The following is a 25,333-nucleotide window of genomic DNA, read 5'->3' on the forward strand; positions in this document are numbered from 1 at the left end:
GAAGCTGAGGGGGGAAACGTTCTCACTGTCTACAGCTACCTGAAAGGAGGTTGTAGTGAGGCAGGTGTTGGCCTTTTCTCCATAATAACTAGTGACAGGAAAACGGGAATGGGTTCAAGTTGCACCAGGGGAGGTTCAGATTGGATATTAGGAAAAACTTCACCACTTTTTTAATGAAGGAACCTTTGAACAGGCTGCCCAGGGAGGTGGTGGAATCTCTGGTGCTGTTCAGGAAAAAAAAAGGTATATGTGGCACTTCAGGAAATGGTTTAGAGGTTATAGTGGTGTAGCGCTGACGGTTGGACTTGATGATCTTGAAGGTCTTTTCCAACCATGATGATTCTGTGATTTGTATCTCAGTTAACAGAATAATTTATCTGTGTATGCTTAGTACATAAATGCCTTAGAAATAGTTTTTTGTTCCTTCTTTCATCTATCTGGAAGTGGGACACATAATCAGCCCCTTTCTTGAAGACTGAGGCTGCTAGCATGGCGTTTTTGACCTATGTACTGATTTAGGAAAGTGACAGTAGATCTTGTGACAAAAGCGAATCAGTAGTGAGTCATTGGAAACAGATTATCAAGGAAGAAATGAGCTAAAAATTGAATCCATAGAGCCAAGAACCTCAACTCTTTAAGAAGGCTGTTCAGGAGTTTGAAGTCTTGAACCTTCTCTTGCAAATGACCTTAAATGAATTGAAAAACAGGATGTAAAGGAAGATCTGAGGACAGACAGGTTCTTGAAAGAGCTGTTCTATTTCAGTAGCACTGCTTCTCTTTAAAAGTCATCATACTTCAGGATCACCCAAACATTAACTTAATTGATGTACTGCAGTATTGCTCTAAAACCCTTCAATCTTCTGTACGTATCATGTGGCCCTTCTCATGGAAGCATGCCCCTTGGAAAGCCACCCAGGAGCTAATGGCTGATCGTGTTCCAAAAAGCTTATAGGTCTAAACAAAGTACACTTCCTATTGCTATTCTTGCCACAGCTGCAGCTTTCAGACCAAAGCTTTTGACCTACTACTACAGTAGTAATTGAAAGCAGAATTTTCCTGTATGGATGCTGAGATGGACAATTATTTTGAATGGTTGTTTTCAGAGAGTGAGGCCATTTCTGCTGTTTTCTTTTTAAAAATTAAAAGCAATAAAAATAACAACCATGGTAGGATCATTTTTTTATAGCAACAAGTAGACATTCTGACAAAATTTATTAAGCATGTCCCTTCAGAGGTCTCCTCCAACCTAAATGGCTCTAAGTCTCCGAACAAAATGGGACAATTTACAAGTATAAGGTTAGTGTTCACTGATAATTATGGAATTTGGAAAATTAAGGGTATTGCATATGTGAACATAAAAATGTTTGCTGAATGGTTTGCACGTGAAGAACATTAGTGACTGGTGCTAAAATGTTTATTTCATGGTTATAGAGAATCTAGTGAGCATCTGATCGTGGTGTTCTTCCTTTTCCATCACCTTAACATCTTGGCCAATCAATGTAAAATAAGAGTTGTTGACAAACTACAGACACATTAGTGATATTTGTACATATCAGCATCTGTTTATAGCATATGTGTGCCTAGGAGATTTGGTAGATAGATGTCTCGTGTTAAAATGTAGAATGACTGATAAATGCATTCTGGGGGTTTTGCGTGATAAAAAAAATCAGGCCACAAACCATTTCTGTTGATTGATAGTGGTTACAGATCAGCTGAGGATAACTTACCCTCCTTGCAGGTTAGAGGCAGAAGAGATCTCTTTCTGCTAGTGTTGTGTTTTGGTAATGACAAAACCATGCTAACGAGCTTCTGAATTATAAAAGAAAATCTTAAAATTTATAATAAAGATTTCTTTCAGCATGTCACATAAATCCTAAGCATATACCCCAAGGTTTTCTTGAGGAGGTCTTGCCTTTTATAGTTACTGAACTGAAAAGAAAGAAATGGTTAAGGGCAGGGAGTGGGGGGGTGTATGTGAGAAGGCTGGAAGCTCTTCCTGTCCGCCGTCTCCTTCTCTGGGGTAGCTCTGCCAGTGTTTCAGCACTGAAGGTAATTTTGTGATGGTCTTTTCAATTTTAGTTTTCACTTCCTCCCTTTTTGTGTCAGATAAGGCTTTGAGGAGAGCTGAAAACTGGGTTCAAATGACACCACAGTGAGGGGAACACTACTGGAAGGGCAGTAAATTGGAAGGAGGACCGTGACTGGGTTTGTGGCCCACTCTAGCAGCCAGTGCTTCTGACTGGAGTTGCACTGAGCTGTACAGCAGAAAGACTGAGTGATAAGGTCGTTCTGGATCAGATGTCTGATTAGCTCTTGTAGCACACTGCATCGGTATAATTAGGCTTTTTTCAGCATGTTTCTGCACCCTCAGCCACATCAGGTATTTCTACCATGAATAACTGAAGTTTGAGTTACACTAGGTTTTTTGAAATGTATTTTCCCTGAAGTTTTTGGTCCTGTATATAAAAGCTTGCTTAAGCCTTTAAAATTGATGGTAGCTGAATATTTTTAAGCTGTAACAATAATTTCTTATCATGGTTTATCACTTGGCTGATATTTTTTAAGTTCTTCAAGTGCTTTTAATTTGAAAATACCTGCCATTTCCAAATCTTTACTTTTAAAAATGACACATTTCAAACCTTACTACGTTACTCAGTAGCCTTTCTCCATTTATTTTGTTATTTACAAAATCATTAGAATAGAAAATCTAGATTCTACTAAAATATTATGGATGCTATGACTGAGTACTATCAAAGGTGTTTAAGAAATCATGAATCAAAAATGATCATGAAGGGGAAGGAAGATGTGAGTTGTTAGAGTTTTCCTCCTACCTTAGAACCAAAGTTTTGGCGCCTTGTATATTCTTTTTTCTGTTGGATTAATATTAAAAACTATTAAAATTATGCTGAGATCCAGTGAATCGCTGTCTTGTGCTTTGTCCTAAAAAAAAGGTTTTGTCCTAAAGCTGAGTTAAAACACAGACTTGGTTTCGAAGATGCAAATGTTGAAGCATAGCTGTGATAAAATGTTGCTGCCTGCGAACTCACTTTTGTGACTGGGGGGGTGTGGTGTTTGATTTTCCAAACAAGAATCAAATCTGCAACCCAAATGTTCTTCTGTGCCACAGTAATAATAATGCAGTATTTCAAATTTTCCTTTCAGAAAAAACCAAAATTGTCTACCCAACATTGCTAGTGAGCTGCTTTTTTTTTTAAATGTGAGTGCTCTCTAACTCATTAATGTGCTAGTTCACAGAGAGGTTCAATCACCATTTCCAGCTACAGTTCCATGTGCAAATGAGCTGATATAGTGACTAATTGCAGGTTTAATTAATCTTGGAAATACTTAATTTTCAAAAGTTCACTTCAATCAAAGGGAAAATTAAAAAACAAGTATATGTTAAGTTACATGAATGAGTGAAGAGGGGAAGAGATTTAGGTCTCTAAAATGTGGTTGTAATTTGCTTTCTTTCCAGCAATTCCTGTCAATTTGGATATAGATGTTTTGGAAGTATTAACCAGATTAGTACATAGCAGTGCTGTCTGCTGCTTGAGTAAGCAAACACATAGCCTTTACATGCAAGGAAAAAAAATCTGGGTACTGTGTCTGTATACAGATATAGTATCTGATATAGTACAACAAACTGTGACATAATCCCTTTTGGGAAACATTGATCTCCCATTTAAAATGCTGAATACAGGTAACTTTAAGACCTGTATTGCATGTTTCAAGTTCTTAGTAGTTAAGCCCTGTTAAATATGGAAAAGGAATCTGAAGCCTTCTACTCATAAATGGAAGCTCATTTTTTAAGGAGCTCTCTATTCATTTGAAGAGCCATTGTTCACTGCTGCTGGTTTTACTGACAAAATATTCAACTTGTGTTTCTTCTTTTTTTTTGTAACTTCATCTTTTGAAACAGAAATTGAGAGGCAGAGTGCATTGTTTTATATTAGGTTCCTCAAAAAATTAAGACTTGGGAGAGATGTTGAGCAAATTCTCGGTGTTCTGATAGTAAGTACAGGACTGAAAATCTCAAGTTTTGGGGTTCTGAAGCATAGGGATTCAGAAAGCATCAGTAGGAACTCCATTCCCACAGGTCAGCTCAGCTCATTCAGGACATGGGAAGGGAACAGGTTGTAGTTACTGCTTGCAAGCATTTGTGTTTGTTAGGAATCAACAAAGTATATTTTAATCAATCACAACCACCTCTCGTTCTTGCACACCAACATCGATTGGAGGGAAGGGGAAAGGAAGTAGACAGATAAACCAACAAGATTCTAATGTAATAAAGTTTGGAAAATATCAGTTCATGGTCTTTATTCTTGAAGTTCTAATGACATACGCTAAAATAATTTAAATTGAAGGAGATGATAAAAAAGGCTTTGGTCTCAAATTCTTTGTATTTTATTCTAAATCAAGTGGTGTACTCCTGAAGGAGAGAGTCATTAGTATTTTTTTCTTGAAGTTTGTGTCTAGCAGATATAAAGTTTACTGTGTAGCACAAAACAGTTAAGCAAATCACTAGAAAATAGTTTAACTGGGGTTAAGGTTATATCAGAACCTGTTGTCTTTACTCAAAATTTTGGAAGCATGAATATAAGTGGTCATGAGGTACTGCTTTATCATCCCTATCTCCTTTTTTGGTGGGGTTACATGTAATCAATAAACTTCTTAATAATATATTGTAATACTTTGATTTCTATATGCAGTAGACAGCAAAAACCAGCCCACATCCCAGCTTCAGCTTAAGAAACTACATTTTGCTTTTTGGTATACATTGCAAGTGAGACTCAAAGTATTGTGGGTGTCCGAATGTGCTGCTGCCCGTGTTGACAAAATATCAGTAAAAAAAAAAAAATCACCTGTCCTTACTGCTTGTGTACGTTACTGATTCTCATAGTTCGAGGTAGTGTCATCTGTTGTGCACATGCTTACTGCAGGTGAAAGGTTTTGAAAGCTTGGGGGGAGGCAGGAGGATGGGTCCAAAACCAGAGACCTGCCTATCTGAGCAGCTCTGTGTGTTATGAATAACTGAGAAATTAACTGTAAAACACATTACATTATCGTTTTAGTTTGTATGACTGTTGCAAGTTCACATTGTCTGATGCAACTTAACTCAGTTCTTTTGTCTTAATAAATAAGTAGCCTGATCTATTGATTGCAGTTTGGATGGTCTGTATCTACAGGAACTGTTGTTCCTTCCCCTCAGTCACCTCTGTATTTCGGATCTTTATAACTTGAGCGGCAGGATATGTGTTCCCCCAGCAGCAGGCACGACTGTTGAATAACTTCATGTCTCATTTGAGAGATGCAATATTGCAGTCCTTTTCCTGATGGAGAGGAGTGTGATTTTCAGTGCTGAGACTGAGGGTGGGCCCAAAAGACTTTTCTTACTTAACTTCAAATAAGGTTTGAAACTACTGTGCTAGGAAACAGAGTTTTGTTTCCTGACTCAGATTAGACAGTATCACCGTGCCTAATATAACTCTGTTTGCAAAATCGCTGTGTTTCATTGCAGCTGTGTGGAGAAAGACAAAAAGCTAACTGCAACCATCATTTATTTAAAAGTTACTTTCTATTATTCGGTATGTAGAAGCAATGTTGTTTGCTTAATTGATGAGTGTTTTAAAAACTACCTTAAATTGGAAAATGTAAGCCTTTATTGTGTTGCTATTGTCACAGAATCTGTTCACCTAGTGTATTGCCATAACATACACTATTTTCAGGCTGTCTGTGGCCTGAATATGAGGGAGACCTCCAACTTTTTCAAAACTAGCTGAGGCTTTTGAATAGCTAAATCTTCAGGTTGTGTTTAAGAATATCTTGATTTCTTTATGAAACTTGGGTGTACTTTTTAATAGAGTGAGTTCATTGTGGACATCACTGAATTCTCTTCTTCTGTGCTTTACAGCACCTTTAATTTACTTAAGAGTTTTTGGCATTCATTATTCTAATTAGGGAAGGCTTTGTTAAAGCCATAGGTACATTTCAGTATAGCTGCAAAGGTTGAGACTGTACGTACAGCTGCCTCCTGTACCCTCTCTCTGTTACAGAACTGAGTAAAATGTTTGGGGTTTTTTGGTCTCGGACTTAATATGAAGGAAGCAAATCAGTGAAGTCATGGTTCTAAAATGTTAATGCATAATGGAATGAAAAAATGAGTCATGGTTATGAGAGAAAGGTAGGGTTGACCACAAGTCTGATCCCTCTTGGACTTGCAGTTTGTGTGCTCCTTTTTGATTTACAGTTCCTTCAGCTATCTCTCCTTGGCTGCTTAAAGTGTGTACATGTATTCAGGTGAATGGGCAAGCTCTTCAGCCCAGACTTGAGGAAACCAGGAAATCTAGAAGTAACTTCATCAACAGCAAGAAATATTTATGTGTGTGGAGTTTATGTGAATGAACAAAGTAACTGCCTATAATTAAGGACATGGTCTTCTCAACTGTCGCTACACTCTGGTTATGTACCATTCTGTACCAGATTGTTAAAAGCGTTATTTAATGTCTTCAGAAAGGTTCATGGGAGGAAAAAAAAAAAAAAACAACCAACAGTTGGAATGAAAATAAGGATCATTTGAATGAAAACCAAACTCCATTTAGTTTCTAGTAATTTATGGCAATTGTGAATGAAAACAAGTATTGCCAATGTTATTCAAAAGCTGTGGGTTAGGTTTTGAAATGTTTTTAAATTACCATAATTTAAAGCTGTTTCTACTATTTTAAAGCAGTTTGACAGATGTAAAAATGCTAAAAGAGTAAGCATGACTTGGGATAAGGTGACACTCGTCTATCTAAAATGGGCCTTCTTAATAAAAGATTACTTTTTTGAGATGTGGGGGAAGGATTCTGAGTCAATAGCTGTAGTCCTTCAGATGCCAAATTAAGTCAGTTGAACCTTTTGTATTTACAGATGTAAATGGCTTTCTGTGTGCGAGTCTTAATTGAACATAATTTTTAAAAACATCTGTGGTAACTGTCGTTAAAAGACACAGATGCTGAATAATAGTGGGTTGTGGATTTGGAGAAGAAAATAGCCACCAGTATAGGGGATTTCACTGTATGGTAGGAGCAAGGAAAGAGGAAAAAACACATGTGTTTTCTTGTATAGTCAGTTGTGTTTGAGCACATCAGCATAATTCACATGTATATAGTTGTGCTAATAAATGTTTTCCTTGTTTGCAACTATTTAGCCTGTGATTAATTGACTGGTTTTGGTATTCATGTTCTGTGCTAGAAATGATCCTATTTCAAGAAATCTTTGCAAGTGTGTTGTCTTAAGAGTACAAAAACTGGATTTTAGTTGTGGTAGTACAGGTTTGGTAGTGTGATGAGTGACATTATTTGAGTTATATGGTATGTAAAGCAATAACAAAAGCCAGCTGTAAAGGTTTGTTAAGTGCCCTCAGAGGGTCATTTCTCCCTTTTCAGGGAACCTTTTACTTGGAGAAATGTACTGCTTTCCAGTATCATTGCTCAGAAACCTGTAAACTAACTTTCAGTTCACTGCTTGAATGGGAGAAATTGTCTTTTAAGCTATATTTAAGCATTCATTTCACTCAGCAGGTGATTGTTCACTCAGTAGATGAACTTCTGAACAAAGGTTCTTTCTATCCTCAAATTTTCCCTTACGTCTTTTTGGGAAGACTTTAGAATGGATTCTTCTAGAACTATTATGTCAGTCATTAAATAACTGCCAGTAGAAAAGGATTGATTTGCCACAACTATTGCAGTCTTGAAACAATTCTATTCTGTTTCCATAACCTACTAATTTCTTGTGTTTGAAAGCTTGACCTACCATAATTATCTAATTCTATTGTTTGTTGTTGGCATTGGATGGAAGATTCCATATATTAACTCAAGGTACCAAGAATTCATACGATCTGCTAAATGAAGCTTCCAAAAATGTATATTGGTGGTGATGTTTTTAAAAGGTTGCCATTGTTCTAACTCGTGTTTTGGCAAATGTAATTTCAATTTTGAAATATAACTAGATTTCTATTAGTTGAGTGTGATACTAACATCTATCTGAAGTAATAATTTATTTTTCTTTGTAACTTTTGTGGGAGTTCTTTAAGTGACATAGGTGAGAGAAAATTAGAAGCTTTTGTGGAATTTCTAAGTATTTTGATGGATTTTATATATATATACACACATGTGTGTATATATATATATATATATATAAACATCCTGGTTTGTGTAAAACAAATAAAACAAACAGCATTACTTAATTTTGTTACTCCTACAGTTTTGAACTCTAGCTTAGTACTGAAAGCAATAATGTGTTTCTCACCTCTATTTCTCTGTCCTCCCCCTGTTTGGATTGTGCATCAAAATAAAGTTCATGTAAAATTTAGTAATAATGTCAATATATTATAGAAGGTTTCTAAGAGTAGAGCCTTTCTAAAGTGTCAGGGTAAGAGAATGTATCTTTAATATAGGAAACTGTAAAGCTTATTTTGTGTTCTTTACAGTAGTCTGTAGTTAAAGTGATCAATTATGCATTTAATGGGCAGGAAGGATGAGCGGTATCAGCTACTTAATAAATATGACACCTGAATGTTGGAATCTAAACTTTCTTTAGAAATAACAGAACTGTAACTCAACACATAAAAGAGAATGGGTTATTTATTGCTGTTCTGTGTGTGTTTGTGTTTCAGGGGTCCGTTCAGCGTTGTGCGGCGATGTATCAACAGGGAAACAGGGCAGCAGTTTGCTGTAAAGATTGTCGATGTAGCAAAATTCACTTCAAGTCCTGGATTAAGCACAGAAGGTAAGAATGAACAGTTAAGCAAATTCTAAAATAACAGATTTTTTTGATTTGTCAGTCTTTCTGTTTGCTTGCTTTGAAAGATCTTTCTGGTTTACATTTTGTATAAAAGTTTTAAAGCAAGGCCTTGTATCTCACAGCTTGATAAAACTTAGTGCATACATTTATAGTCTTTAGTAGCTTCTATGGCTATTCAGCTGTGATAAATATTAGAAATAACAGTAGATCTGTGCTAACTCTAAGCTATTGCTATTTCTGTTTGGATATTTTAATGAAAATTAACATCTTAAAAAATTAATTCAGAATCAAAAAACATGCAAAAGAACTGAAATAAGAACACGCCAGTTTTATTTTGCTAGTCTGGATTTAGCAAGTAATTTGCTAGAAAATGGGTGAAAACTTGTTATTTAAGTGTGTAAAATTATATAAAGAATTTTTCATATAGTCACAATTTTAAAACAATGTTGCAGCTGTAACAGTGTAAATAAAAGGCTGTAACTCTTAATGTTTCCGATTTTAGGGTAAACCAGTATGGATTTTCTAAGTTGAATTTGCAATTTGTGTATGTGTGCAAAGTGCTGATTTTACGCTATGTGAAAATGAGCTGACTGAATGACAGTCACTGTGTATTCTACATTCAGTATATTTTGCTGGAGGCTATGTTCTTTTACATGACACTGTTTTTTTGGGGATTCCAGTTGTGCCACCTAAGTCCTTAGGAACCCAAGTTCAGCAGCAGAAGAGAGTTAATGACTTTTTTTTTTTAAACTATGACAAAGCCTTAATGGGTAGTTTGACTGACAAGGTAAATCTCGGGTCTTGTTTCAGACTTCACTGAAGATTTTCATTTAAATCTGCTAATGCCATTGCTAGTTTCTTTTTCCTGGCCTTCCCAACAAAATACATGCCAATACATTCCACAATATTCAGCTTGTATGTAGCCACATTATGCTTTTAGCAGGTTACGCCTAAAATGTCACATTTGGAGCTGGTGTATTTTTACTAAAATTATTTGATATCTTTTAAAGAATTTCTCTCTGGATTCTGGTCATTTTTCTGAGTTTCATCTTAACTACTGATGCTAGGACGTTTTTCCACGTCTGTGAAGTGTTGCTTTCCTCCCTCTGTGACAATAAAATTCAGCCTTTGGTAACATGAAGCACTTTGTGAAAGGGTTAAATAGTACATGAAGGAGCAGGGAGGAAAAAAGAAGCCGCCAAGAATTTTAGAAAAAAAATGAAGGATAGCTGTGTATGGTTTGCATTTGCTAACTCGGTCTAAAGAAGAGGCTTTGGGAGTATACTAAGAAATTTTGGGGGCTTGATTTCACTTGTTTTATATTGATACATTCAGAATTCAAACTGGAAGGTCATTGAGTTAAATAGGATAAACACACTCTGGACTTAGTGGGGGTTTTTTGGTTTTGTTTTGTGACTTTGGTTGTGGTTGAGTTTGTTGGATGGTTCGTTTTTTTTGTTGTTTCCTGTATTGGTTTTGGGTTTTTAAAACAGTTTTTAATTACTGTGCATTACATTTGTGACATTAAGACACACAAGTTCTGTAAGTGAACGAATTCTAAACTCTAGGTAAGAATTTGAGCCTGTTTGTCACAAACCCTTTCCAGTCTGTGTAGTCTTTATTTTGTTTTTCCTCTGCAGTTTTTTGTGTGTGTTTTTCTTTCGGTTTGGTTTGGGGTTTTTTTTGTAGAGCACTTCTCTGTCCATGTTTTGTGTTTTTCCAAAGATTTTCTTTTTTCATTTGTTTGGCTTATTTCTGATGCAGCAGTCCTTAAACACATTGTTGTGGTGCAATGATAGTGGTACTTGCATAAAATAAATATTAGCTAACTTACCTGGGAGGAAGCTATATTTGTAAATTGTCTTAAAATGTAACCTAGAATAGAATAGTAAAATTAATCCTTAGGAAGATTCTTTACCTCAAGGTTTTGTGTTGTTAGAGACCACTGTGGTCTTGAAGTTTATCTCTGTGCAGTTTTCCCCCTCCAGTTTTTCTCAGAGGCACAGGAGTGGAAGAATGGGGCATTCTGCACGAGGGAGCTCATGACAATGTCTTCTATTAATTTCACATACACATAGAGTGTTGAGAGTCAAAGGGCCCAATATGCCTTCACCTGGATGACTAAATCTAGAAAGTCTCTGTTCCTGAGTGCTTTCACATAAGAAGCCATGTGGGATGATATGTGTTTATGGGTAAGAACACCTTTATGAATGTCAGTAGTATACTCTTTTGCAAAGGCAGCCAGCTGTACAGAGGGCTATTGCACAAGTGTAGCCACCAGGTCAAAGGAAGTTACTGTTTTCTCTCTTCATCCCTGGTGAGACCACATCTGGAGCACTGGGTACAGTTGTGGTTTCCACAGTAGGAGAAAAAATTGTGTACTGGCATGAGTCCAGCAGAGATGGACTGAGAGAACTGTGTTTGGCTAGCCTTATGAAGAGAAGCTAAGGTGAGATTTAGTGCTGTCTTCAACTATTTTTAAAAAGGATATAGAGCAGATGGAGCTGAACTCTTCATACAGGTGCATAGTGACAAGACAAGAGGCTATTCAGACAACTTGCAGCATGGAAACTTCCAATTAAGAGAGAAGAAAAATGACCCTGTGAGTGACAGAACTCTGCTGCAGGTTGCATAGAGACATGGTGGAAAGCATCTTCAGAGAAGCTCACAACTGGGCTGCATGAGGCCCGGAGCTTCTTGAACTACTCTGACCGACTTTGAACTAGAGTTTGGACTAGATCACCTCCAGAGGTTCTTTCCAACCTGCATGATTCCGTGATACTAGTATCAACAGTCTGCATGTAATCTGTGAGGTAGTATGCTTTCAGTGCTATGTAGGGAGAGAATTTGGGCTTAACAGGTCTGTGCTTAACTTAAAAAGTTAAATTTAAATTAAATGATGTTTTGATTTTTAAGAGTTAATTTTAAATTTGTTTATATACAGTGTTTTGATTTCTTCAACTTGTGAGGAAATTGGGTTTAGAAAATGCTTTGAAAGAACTATTTGCTAATCTAAACAATAGATAAAATATTGTACTGATTTCTTACAGTAATGGTACCTGCCTTACTAAAATAACAAAAGCAATCAAGCTTGAAAAAACTGATGTTGCTGTAGCTTAATCTGTGTTTACCAGTTGGTACTATTGTGAACGTTTGTGGTATATGATAGGGAAGCCACTAGTTCACCTGGCAGACTTGTATCTAGTACAGCGTTCTTTCCATAAGGCTGCTCAGTACACACAGTGTGTATAAACTCAGGCATCTCAAGTGGATTTTAGGTTTGCGTGCATCTCTGCAGTGGTTTGATAATAGGGGGAGGAAATTAATACTGTCTAACGACGCCTGACAGCTGACAAATCTAATTTAGGCTAAATTCTGTTAGATTTGAGTATTGGTATTCGTGGTCTCGCATACTGTGTGTCACCAGTCTCTAGTGCTGTAATTCAACTGTATTGATGAAGTATATTGACACCTTGTCACTGTTCAAGTGGACACGTGATCTACTGGATTGAAGTTGGCTGGTTTACATAGTGGCAGATTCTGCTGCAGTTCACTATGCTTTCATATTGCAAAGATACAACAATTTAAAAATATATATAAGAAAATGAGAAGCGTAAATATTTTTAGATATCTAAAGAGGCGTATTTTGTGTTTAGAGGATAAACATGAAAGAGCACTTGATGCTCTCGGAAGCAAATATAACTCATTGAGGTCTAATAAAAATGTCATTGTAAATAACATATTTTCAAATACAGCACTGAGTTGCTATACTTGGAACTTTTGGTACAGAAAAGTGTAAAAAACATGTTCCTTATTTCTGAATTTTGTTACAGCTCATGTCAGTTACCTTTTACTGTCATTTATTCCACTGCTCTCCTCACTACTGTGCAATTTCTTTTTCTTTTATTTTCTCTGCATTGTTTGTGTATCTTGCTTTTAGTTACTTGTTCTTACACCAAATGTCTGTAAGTGTAAACACTATTTTGCAGGAAGAGAATGGTGATTGGTTCCTTACTACTGGGTACAAGCTGGTGTACATTATTTGTGTGTCTTTTCTTAATGTCACATGGCTCTCTTCTAACATGCTCAGTGTTTTTTAAAGCAATTACGAGGGCAGTGCCTCATGCTTACAATGTGTGTCTCTTTGAAGTTGCTTTTCAAGATTTAATTTGTTGTATTTTAGATTCAGTAATCTGTAATTCATTTTTATATAAATGTCTTCACAAAAGAAGCAATTACTGTTGCTTCTACAAATTTGTAATAAGCTAGATCTTATTTTTTGGGCTTATATGTGCATCTGTACAGGTTTGTATGCATGCAAACCCCTGTGAAGCTGGCAGCTGAGCTGATGAGAAAAGATTCAGGTTTCCTTTAGCACCCCAACTGGCTCTACTGGAAGCAAGCTGTGAAGACAGTCTTTGTAAAATATATTTTGCTGTGACAAAGAGCAAGACTATAGCCAAGAAAAGCATTTAATATAGTTCTTGGACTACGTTGAGCACTGAGAGTAGCAAGATAGTTGAACCAACCTGGTATTGCTATGGACCATCCATTTTAGAAGTCCAAAATTATTTTGGTGGAGGGAATGTGAAAGTTAGCATCACTTTGGGTTTTTTTTTTCCAAAAGACTCACAGATCTTTCCTTTGACATGTTTTCAGGGTGCAGGTGATTTTCTTACAGTTGAGACCTTAGTCTTGTTCTGTGTATTTCCTGAAATAGTTTACCCTGGTTGATTTGTAAAATATTTTTACTATAGACTTGCATTTTTAAAATCACTTTGTCAGTGCACTTCATTTGAAAGGCTTGTTTAATTCTGAGTAAAGATTCATGACAGCATATCATAACCTTTTGATACTGGAAGGCTGTGGTGTAGCACAACTAATCTTTTACAAAAGTATTTGCACATAAGATTCTGCACCTCCCTCCTTGTGCATTCAAGAGTTTAAGTGAAAAATGCAGTGTCAGTGTTGAGCTTGAGTCTCTGATTAAAAAATACTACAAATCTTTATTTCATCAAATCTTATGATACTATGCCACATGCAGACTGGGTTTGAGGAGTGAGTAGCTTTTTGCCTTTGATTTGGAAACAGTAGTTTTACCTAGTATTTCTGGTTCTGTGTTGCAGTTCTGTGTTGTACCATATTTCACAGATCAAGGGAAGTCACTTCCTTCTGTGTGGCATTATTGGGCCTACGCCTGGGCTATTTTGTCCAGTTTGTGTCTTCACAGTTGGAGGGATGCTAAAGAACTGGAAAGGTCACTGGAAAGGACCGTCAAGATAGTCTTGACCCTCCAGCACATGATGGGAAAAGGGAGGCTGAGGGAGCTGGGTTCATTTAGTCTGATTAAAGAGAAAGCTAAGACAGTGATATAATAGTAGTCTACAACTACTTGAAGAATTACAAAAACAGCAGACCCAAGTTGCCTTTAACAGTAACAGCTATTTACAACAGAGAGAAATGGCTCAAAATTGTTGCTTAGAAGGTTCAGATTGAACACGAGGAAAAGCTTGGCCACTGGGAAGCTGGTACCCAGAGAGGTTATAGGACCTCTCCTTGGATGTTTTCAAGGCTTTCCTAGATGAAGGCACAGCTGTTCTGATGTAATGTTGGCAGAACCTTGCTTTTGATCGGGAGGTCTATCAGAAGTCATTTACTGCCACCATTTCTATGTTTTAGTGAAAATAAGAGGAAGGCACCATTCTAGGTCTCCTTTCATTCAATGTAGGAAATAGGAGGCTGTTTCAGAGAATGAAAAGCTGTGTCAGCTTAACCTGGCTTTCTTTTTTTAAACTATTATTTTAAGCCTATGAGGAATCTTACTCAAAGTATTTAATGATGGTAGTGTTGCTGCTACAACATAGGAGTTACCGGATCTTTCTTGAAAGTTATTGAGTGTGTCTGTACTGAGGAAGTTGAGACATTTTTTATAAACTGCAAAAATCATGTGGTCTTAGTGACACTTTGTTAATAAGAAAATGCAGGAATATGGAATTTTGAAGCAAAGATGTTAAAAATGTGGATAGCTGCCTGTCATGGAGTTTATGTTGCTGATCTTTTAAATACCACTATAGTTACTGTATTTGGTGTACAAACAATAAAGCAGTTGGAGGTTAAAAGGTAGGAAGAACTTGAATTTACCATATAGCTATGGTAATACAAAATAAGGTATAAAAAGCATGGGGTTGGCTGGTTTGTTTGTTGAGGTTTTGGGTGGGTTTTTTTGTGAGGTTTTTGTTTGGTTTGTTTGGTTGGATTTTTTTTGATGGGGTGTCAAGGTCATGATGCAAGGGAACTGTACTATAGTTTGTGTCTTGAAGACTGATGTCTGAAACCACCTATGATATTTTTCATTTCTGGAGTTTAGTTTTCTGGGGAATGCATAGTTCCTTGCTTCATTCCTCTACTTCTTTCACACCTGAGTAGAACTGTTACTATTTTAGTAGAGGAAATGTTACCTAAGCCTTTCTGAGGGGCTTGCTGGTTTTAGCTTAAAGAAGGGATTTAGTTTTCTTACTTTCTTTTTCTGTAGAAGCCAGAGGCTGGTTTGGTTATAACTTCATTTCAACTGATATGTACATATAAATTTCATAAATGTCTGATTTATAGTTCTGTTAAAACTTTCATAAACAAAGTGTCATTAGAATTAAATAATTCTGTGTGGGAATACAACATAAGAGATGGAACCAAGGTTTTTTTCCCCCGGAAGGTATTTTTACAAGTGTTGAAGCATGTTAACCTTATAATAGATACAGTGAATCACAGGTATGCAGGAAAATGTAACAAGGATTTCTTTCTTCAGGATTCTTTTTTTTTCTTCTTTTTTTCTCTTTTTCTCTTTTTTCTCTTTTTTTTTCTTTTTTTGTTGCTACTGGAAGTCAGTTCATTGCAGAAATGGTGCATGTGCAGGGTTTTTTGGTTGTAAATATGGAGTTCAGTCTTGGGCAACACGTCACATAATATGTATTTTTTTAAAAGTATAAAATACAGGATTGAAGTTCAGGGGCAGTTTTGTGGTTTTTCTAGCGTGTGCCCGTCTGTAGGCTTTTAGGAGTGGGATACAAACTATCACTGGTCAAATTGTCATTCTTCTCTTTTGGAGTCCCACATAGAAATTGGATTGGTCTAGGGAAGCAAATATGAAGTTAATAAGGATTTATTTTTTTTTATCCAGATCATAAGCAAAGACCCAACTATGTGATATTCTTTTATGTGAAGAACATAAAATTTCTTGAAATATGATGAAAGCATATCCACGGGAGTGTTGATGTAATGCTTTTGCTTTCCAGCTGCAGAAGGAAAAGTATATCATGAGAATTTATTACACCCACTTTAAAGCACATAAGAATATTTACCTATTTTTTTAATAAACTACTGCTTAAATAGAAAGTCATTGAGTTTTTATACACTGCAAGCAGTGGGTACTTCGTTATTCCTAATTAGTCTCCAAAACAAGGACTTTCTGTTTTTTTCCTGTATGACTTTGGTCCCTTGTCTTTAATATGTATCTTTTTATTGGATTTACTGTAGTAGCAAACACAGAATGGCCTTGGAGGAGTGTACCTCTTCTTCCCCTCTTCCTTCTCTTTTAATTGTTATTACTTGGCTGCACATTGCTTTGAATACTTTGTTAATCTGTTCTTGGTTTCACTGTGCTGGCAACATTGTTTCAGCCATTAAATACAATAGTCATTATTACAACTATGGACTATTGGTGCGTTGCCAGATCTCATAGGTCTTTACATAGCGTTAGGGTGAAACTGCTTTCGAGGGTGTCCTCATGCAGCTGAGCAGCAATATAAGTCAATGTGTTTCCCAATTTTATGTAAGTAAAAGGTACCCTTTACAGGTTTCAAAATGCAATTATATGAAGTCTATTTGCCATTTTAAGAATTATTCATAACATATTAGAATATTAACTTTAAATTGTTATATCTTGAAATTCTTATAACACGCATCATAATGAAATAATTACAGAATTAGTACTAAACAGAATTTATAAAGCAGATAATTTAACTGTAATTTTTTACATGAGTTGATGTGGAGTTCTTAAAAAATATCTATAATTGATTGAAACTGGCTCCTAAAGTCATATTGCTATAATATTTTCTCCTACTTCCATGTGTATGGAACAAGAAAATAGGTTCACATATCTGAACAAGAAAATAAGACCTGTGGAAACTAATCTTGTTATGGAAACTTTCTTTAAACTTCCTGTAACTTAAGTCAGGGAAAGTCAGTGAATATGGCGTGTCACTTACAAGTTAATTCCTCTTTGTACGTATGAAATAGGGGTTAGTAATCATATGATTAAAATGTTTGCTGAAATAACTAGTATTGTTAACTATGTGAATCTTGTTGGGCAATACATAATATCAGACTGGTTTTTATCTGAATTTATAAGAGATATTTACTGATTGAGGAAAACTTCTGTACACACTTCTACTTAGGCATCACTTTTTCCTTAAACTGGACAAAAGCTGGTTGGTCCTTTAAATCTGTTGCTCGAATCCCATCTGTACCTGGGAACTCACAACCATTTAGAATGCAAGTTTCACTGAAGACTACACTTGAAAGTATTTAAAATTTCTAATAGAATTTTTGAATTCAGGAAAAGCATTTTCTGATCGTGCTTGTGGTTCAGCATAAATCACAGAACCTAAAAGGTACAATGCAGTTGATACCGCTTATTCCAAGCGGACTAGAAAAATTGTGTCTGTGGTGTATTGAATACCTTACAAAAGTCTTGGAAATAACTGTTCTAGAGTTGAGGGGGGATTGTTTTGTTATGTTTTTTTTTCCTGGTAGTAAGCTTGTCATTAAAATATCTATCCTAGTCAGCCAGGGTTCTAAAAAGCCTTCTGTACTAATCCTCTCTCCAGAAAACCAAGAAAAATTAAATATAACAGGCACACTTCACTATTATTCAAAAATAGGCTTTAAAATCTGGACTATTTCTATCTTGTTTGTCCCTTTCCTAAGTTTCTAGTTGCATGTATATGGTAGTTTCAAAATATGATGACTTACGTGCCTGTGTTTGGTTGTTAAGTATATGAGGTATTCAATAAAGGAGACATTTCAGAAATCTAATTTTCTATCAACCAGAAACAGGCCTGAAGCACCCAGGAGGAAAACTAACATATTTTTAAAGTGTTCATTGCCTCTAAGTATATTCACACAGATATGGGTCCATTCCATCAGGGCGTGAAAGTGCTGATGGAACTGAGAGATATTGCAAGCCCACTCTGGATAATCTTTGAATTATCATGGTGACTGGGAGAGGTGCTGAAGGACTGGAAAAGAGCAAATACCATTCCTATCTTCATGAAAGTCAAGAAGAAGAACCCAGGGAACTAAAGGTCAGTCCCTGGGAAAATGATTGAGCAACTACTCCTAGAAACCATTTCCAGCGCCATGAAGGATAAGAAAGTAATCAGGAGTAGTCTGCATGGATTCATCAACGGGAAGTCATGCTTGACCAAAATGAGAAACTTCTGAGATGAAACAACTGCCCTGGTAAATGAAGGAGAGCAAGGAATATCATCTGTCTAGACTCCAAGAAGGCCTTTGACACTTGTCTCCCATAAGATCCTCAAAGAGAAGCTGAAGGAGTATGGGATGGTCGAGCAGACAGTGAGATGCATTGAAAACTGGCTGAATGGGTGAGCCTACACGTGCTCATCAGTGGCACAAAGCCTAGGTGGAGGCCAGAAGCTACTGTTGTACACCAGGGATCAATAGTGGGTCCAGTCCTCTTCCATGTCTTTATTAATGATCTGGACAATGGGAGTGACCAGTGCTGCCATCCAGAGACTCCCTGACCGGCTGGAGCAGTGGGCTGGCAGGAACCTCATGCGGTTCAACAAAGGGAAGTGTGCCAAGTTGTGCAGGTGGGGAGGAACAACCCCATGCACCGGTAATGTGCTGGGGCTGACCAGCTGGAAGCAACTTTGCAGAACAGGCCCTGTGAGCATGATGGTGGACACCCAGTTGAACATGAGGCAGCAGTGTGCCCTTGCTAGTGGGCTTGCTAGTGGGCTGCCTTAGGAGAAGTTTTAACCTGGAGGTGCAGGCAGTTGATCCTTCCGTTCGATTCCACACTGGTGAGGCCACTCCTGATGTGCTGTGTCCAGTTCTGGGCTCCCCAGCACAGGAGAGACATGGAGCTACTAGAGAGACTTGAGAAAGTGCAGCAAAGGACTACAGCATCTGTCCTGTGAGGAGTTGGGAGTGGTTAGCCTGGAGAAGGGGAGGCTCTGGGGGTGATCTTACTGATGTGTACCAATGCCTGAAGGGAGGGTGCAAATAAAACAGAGCCAGGCTCCTTTCAGCAGTGCCCAGTGACAGGACCAGAGGCAATGGGCAGAAACTGCAACACAGGAGGCTCCATCTGAACATCAGGAAGCATTATTTCACCTGGCATACATTGCCCAGAGAGGATGTGGAGTTTCTATCCTTGGCAATATTAAAAAAATCATCAGGACGTGGTCCTGAGGAATGTGCTCTAGATAGCCCTGTTTGAGCAGTGGGATTGGACCAGATGATGTCCAGATGTCCCTTCTGCCCTCAGCCATTCTGCAATTGTACAGGGGCAGCTTTCTAACTTCATTGATGGGTGGATGGCTCTCCTTTGAGCCTGGCAGCAGCTGAGCCCAGGGTATTATTTGGGTTCCCCACACACCTTTGTCTCTCTGTTCTCCTTTGTGACTATGCAAATGAGGTTTTATCTCATAAACTAACAATGTTTTACTTTTCTAACCCCCTAGTTTAATTATAGCTGCCTTTGCTTAAGAAAGCAAACTGATTGAGAACGGGTTTCAGAACAGCAAGTCTGTTTGAAAAATAAATTTAGGTTGGAGATGTAAGGAAGGCTATCCCTGTTTCTGTATTCCTTAGTTAGGAAGCAAATCTTAGGGCTATTACCAATACAATAGGCCAAGTGACAAAGGTGCATTTCTTCATCCTCTTTGCAAAGTAAGGCATAATTAAATTTATGCAATGATATCTGCAAATATGCTTTTAAAAAGATGTATTAGGAGAACTTTCAAGTTTTCATTCTTAAACTTTGTTGGCTTTAATCACTTTACAAAATGCATGAGGTATATCCAACTTCTGTTCTGAAAAATGAACGTGCTTTCCTAAACAATTCTGGTTTTGTACGCAGTCTGTACTTGTCTAATGAATCATGATTCCTGCCAATAGTCCAGAAATAGGCTTCTAACTGTGCTTGCCATAATTCAGGCAAACATAGGGAAGATAATAAGTATCAGCTGTATTTTCAAATATTTTCTGTTTGGATGCGAGCATGTATTCTGTTCTAGTTTGTGCAATCAACAAAACTCAAGAATAATTGCAGCTGAGCTGCAATTTCTGTTAATTCATTGATCCAAAGAGAACCTTCTTTGACTCTCAAATGCTGGGTTTTATTGGGTTTGTGAATCTGAAAATATACATCACCTTCCAAAAGAGAGTTGTTATAGTTTGTGATCCATAGATTCCCATTCTTTTGTGTGTCCTGAGTTTTCTGCTAAGTTTGACAGGTACAACATGATCTCAGGTAATCTCCCCACAAATCAGCTACAAACATTCCACTTGAAGTTTTTCTGCCTGTACTAATATTTTTCTGAAATTATAGATAAATGTGATTTTGAGCTGTGGAAATTTGCAAAAGTAAAGATATGTTAGCAAATGTTAATGGACCCTCTAAATAATACGATGGGAGAAGAATGATGGCTTTTAAAATGGGGGCATATTTTTAATATGTAATATGTATATATGTGCCAGTATAGTCTTAAGAAATCCGTATGTATATGTACAGAGTAAAAAACTTAGAGATCTAGCGCTGTCTTTTGTAGTTCAAAACTAAAGGTAATTCCTCAGAAATCAGTAAAAATACAGGAGATAAACAAGAATGCATGCCTTGAATCAAATAAAAATATTTTTTGGTCTTTACTGCTTCATGATCAGGTACTTAAGAAACTTGCTCTAAGTTGTATCCATCTTTGTGCACCGCAGCTCTTATCTCTGTATATCAATTCGCTGCATATGCACTGGCGACTGCAAAAGCAGTTTACTAAAATCAATACACACAGTGTAGTCTTCCTACCACCTAACTGGTCTTCAAACTGAAAAATGGAATAGGGAAAAATAGTTAAGCTGAAGACCAGTGACAAACTATCACAAGCTATTAGGATCTGTACCTCAGTTGCAGAAAGTGAACACTGATCTTCCTGGAAACTTTCATTCTAACGTCTGCATCAGCGAATATTTATGACTGCGAAGTGTACCAAAGCTGAGAGTTCTCCTTAGCACGTCATTAAATGGGAGAATGGAAATATGTTGACAAGAAAATTCAAAATGTGTGGAGTTCAGAAAGTTGTCAGTATGTCAATTGCTTGTGAGAATTAAATGCTTTAAGATCACATTAGCATGTATTAACTTGAGCAGGTACGAAGGCATCTGCTTTGTTTGAGTGACTCGATCAGTTTAGTCCAGTTGTAAACACTGCCCAAAAATGGCTGTTTTCTTAGATAAGAGTTGCTTAAAAGATTAATCTTCTAATCTTTTTGAGTAAAGAAAATCTCTGGAGGAAAGGGAAAAAAGTGTGAAGAGAAACAATTACTTTTACCTCATACAAAGGCAGATAGAAATACTCGTTGTTTGGAAGCTATCTTGTAAAACAGTTTAATGAAAAGATCTTGGCTAACATGTAGAGTAGAATATTTCAGACTTTAGGTTCTCAGTGGAGAAAAGCATTTTGATCTAAATAAATCAACGTCCTGAGGAGACCTATGCATGTAGTTCTGTTTCTTAAAGACTTCCTAGAACTATTCTAGTTCTACCATGTCAAATATTGTTAATATAGTGGAAAACAACTGACAATTATTTTAATAGAGTGAAAAATGAAGTATAAAGAGTCAGTGATGGTCTATACAATTAAACTTAATATAAAAATTCACTTTAAAAAGGCTTCAACAAACATACGTTATGTGAATTCAATTTTATCTTTATATTGCATTGAAGTTCCTCCTAAGTCTACACTTTACTAATTTTTAAGGATTTGTCTGAGACAACTGTCATTCTCACTGCTGCAGAATGATGGAATGGAAGAGGTACAGTTTTGAAACTCTTTGATCGCTTTACCCAGAGTATAGAAGGATCAGAATATTCTGTCATATCTAAGCAAGCACTGCAAGGTACTTGCATTTTCTTAGGGTTATAGTCTAGCAATTTTGGGGTTTGTAAGTGCCAAAAGCTTTAGGGGAGAGACTTGTTTTTAACAGCTCTCTGTATTACTGCAGTCTGTGCAGTCTGAAACAGCACTGTCTGGCTTGGCATTTTCCATTTTCGTGTCATTTATTTTAATGAAGACACTTACCATGGACACCTGGATACCGTACTCACGCTGAACGTGTTGTATGGACTTGGTCTCCTAATATGAATCCCACTAACAAATACACAGAGTAACAAGAAGTAAATTGGCAATGTAAATTAAAATACTGTGATCTATAGTTGGTTCACTTAAAATGATGGAGATTTTTCTTAGAGGTCGATTTTTAACATCATATTTAAGACAGTGTGTCTCTTGGTTGAGGAAAGGACCATTCGATGTATTTCTTTTGGTTAAAACATTCAGTGGTCAAATTCTTTCTTTTTTGAAGTTGCTGTAGAAGAAAAAGATGGATTGTAAATGAAACTGGTGCTAAAAAGTAACGTTTTATTTTTACAGAATGACTTGGTATTTGTTAAGGTACTTAAATGGAGCTTTATTTTTAATATGTAACTGGGAAATTAAAGATACATTCCAGGTTCCACAGAAAATTACTAGCAGAGTCAGTGATCTAAAACCCAAGCTTCTTGGTTTCCTTGTTTCCTAGAAGACTTAACTAAATAAAGTTAAGTTAAAAATATATTCTTTGCTCCATTGTGACAGAACCAGTTACTGTTGGTTTCTTAATATGTGTCATTTTTAACATTGCCTGTGGTATAGTGACAATTCACAATTGCAGGTCCTGGTGAAAATATTGCCTTATAGTGTCATAAGTATTGAAAATGGCTTATAAAACAGTACTTTACCTGTGTAAGGTACTTTTTTTTTTTTTCTTTTGCCAAATCAAATAAGTATTTGGATCCAAGTTGCCACCACAGAAATGTTTATTACGTTATGTATGTGTTACACATCAGTGTTTTCAGGTCTGTATAGGTTATTATCACTGTGTTCCCTTTTGTCCTTGTAGTTCTCTTTGAAAAGCTGTGCCAAACTGGAGCCTGTGTTTCCAGTGCAGGGCGGGACAGGTGGGGTTGACGTGTTTGGAAAGAAGCTTTTCATCTCTGGTCATGTAGTTTTACAAGAATCTTTATTATTCTTGTGCTGGGGAGTGATATGGCACCTACTGTCTCTGTCTCTCAGAGGCTTATCTTTTTGAAGGGAAAACCAGTAAAGAAACTAATATTCCCTGGATGCCAGCATCTAGGATTATTAGATGCCACTTACCATCTGTGCAGGGTGTGTGAATGAGTTCCACTGCTTTGCATTTCAGTATAACCGGCTGAGCTGATTTAACAGCTCCTGGCTGCTGAAGGGGGAGGGGAAAGTCCTGCTTCTTCAAGCCAGGTTCCTTACTTATGCAGTCCTGTTGCTTCATTTGCATTGGCTTTGGTCCTTTTTCTGCCTTTGGATTGATTTGTTTTAACTTGAGCTGTGGAGAAAAGTGAACAGAGGACTTGCACCCTAAGTCTCCTGGTCTCTACTTTCTTGACAATTGACTTGCTTCTCTTTTTAATTTACATCTTATTTAGTAACCTATCAGGGTTCTAGAAGTACCTTGTTAAGGGGAGGAGAGCATAAGCAAGCATAGCTTGAATTTACTTGGCTGGGAGTTTTGATACTGTCTTTAGGGGAAAATATTTCTATATGTTATGTGTTAGTCTAGAATTTGAGGTAATAAACCAGTGTGGGATGCTTAGAAAACAGAAACAAGGCTCACTACCTCTAAGAGCTATCAGTGACTGTTTAACCTCGGTTCCTTCCTAAATAGCTCACATGCATTGTTTGCTTTTCTTTTTCCCTTAAGTAAGAAGCAAGGTGGTTAGCTGGAGAAAGTGTGTGCTCAGCATCCACATCTCTGCTACTGTGCATCTGATAGGACTGGTCAGCAGCTAAGTATCAATTCAATATTACAAGATAGTTGTTCTGTCCCAGAAATTGTCTGGACTGCCAGGCTTCCCCCTCTCCTCCTCACCCTCCCACACCAAAGTGTTTTCTGGTTTTGGTCATGTCCTGTTCTGTTTGTGAGCATGGCGTTACCTGTGTAATTGACCCTTGCTTAAGGGTACTGCCTGCTTTACTAATAGGGGTTTGCTGCTTTTGTGGCATCATCCCCTCCCTCCCACTGTCACACAGGCAAAAGAAGTGTTTACTGATTTGGGGGGGAATTTCAACCACTTTAATTTATTGTCAATTAAGAAACTTTCAATTACTGATTCTGGTATTGAAACAAGCACACACAGGTTTAGGCAAAATGTCCCTCGCCTCCCCATCCCCTGGTCTCTGTTCCCCTGGCTGCATGCGGAGCTCAGTCCCTTCGGAGAGTCAGCAGGCAGGCGGGAGATGTGGTCACCACATGCTGGTTCCTGCAGCCCCTTGTTCCTGGAGCCATACCTCTTGTCCCAGCTTGGGTTGCTGCTCTGCTCCAGCCCCTGCTCTCTCCTCCTCCTCCAGCCCTCTTGTTTTTCTTCTGCCTCCTCACTCATCCCACTCCGACCTTGTTCCTTTTATTTTGTCTTCGACTTTTGGTGCTTACTGCCCTCTCTTAAATATGTTTTCACATATTAAATTTGCTTACAGGTGAAGGGTGAAGTACAACTGTAGGTCAGGGCAGGGTACTATTTTGTTCATTACTTATCCCTTTAATGCAAAGGTCTGTACAGGAAATTTCTACCTTGGGTAGAAATGCTCTGTGGAGCATCGTTTGTAACAACTTTTGAGAAATTATGGCTTGTACTCACAGTCGAAGCTATTCACAGCTTCAGGGTATGGTAATCTGAGTTTCAGATGCTGGTCTGAGGACTGAGGGCAGACACATGTGCCAAGATATGCAATGATCTTTGAAGGGTAAAAATATTTTCATATTTATTCTGGATTTTTTATAAAAATAATTTACATTTTGGGTTTCTTTCAGCTTGTGCATGTAGTGCTAACTACTGCAGAAAATCAGTTTCTTCAGTGATAGAAAATCTGATGGAGAAAGATAGTTTCTTTGTAAATTCGAGTATCTTCTGAGTTAGTATTTAGCAATGTTAGGTTGTAGAAGAGCACTGGTCATGCCATGGTGACCATTTGCTGATTGGGTGGCAGGTTCATATCCTGAATGAAATCTGTGCCCTCATGTGACATTGCAGTAACTTGATTTCCCTTTGCTGTCAGTGCTGTTCTTCACTATCGCCTCTTGCAACCTGATTGCTGGATTTGTCCAAGAGAAGTAGCTCCTCTGAAGAATATAATATCAGATGAAGAGGATTCTACTACCCTTTGTTTTTTCTGAAATTG

General features: G+C 37.3%; 1 protein-coding gene across 2 annotated transcripts in view; it reads left to right on the top strand.

The window, feature by feature from the left end:
* CASK (calcium/calmodulin dependent serine protein kinase) overlaps window positions 1-25,333 on the top strand; it is a gene marked incomplete at its 5' end in the record, with an annotated part of 219,985 nt that overhangs the window by 48,630 nt on the left and 146,022 nt on the right. For both annotated transcript variants that reach the window (XM_084262855.1, XM_084262856.1), the window contains one exon: window positions 8,657-8,769. In XM_084262855.1, coding sequence (XP_084118981.1) covers window positions 8,657-8,769 — 113 coding nt within the window. The remainder of the gene's footprint in view (window positions 1-8,656; window positions 8,770-25,333) is intronic.

Source organism: Gallinula chloropus (assembly GCF_964237585.1).
Source record: "Gallinula chloropus genome assembly, chromosome: 1".
In the NCBI taxonomy this organism is placed as follows: domain Eukaryota; kingdom Metazoa; phylum Chordata; class Aves; order Gruiformes; family Rallidae; genus Gallinula; species Gallinula chloropus.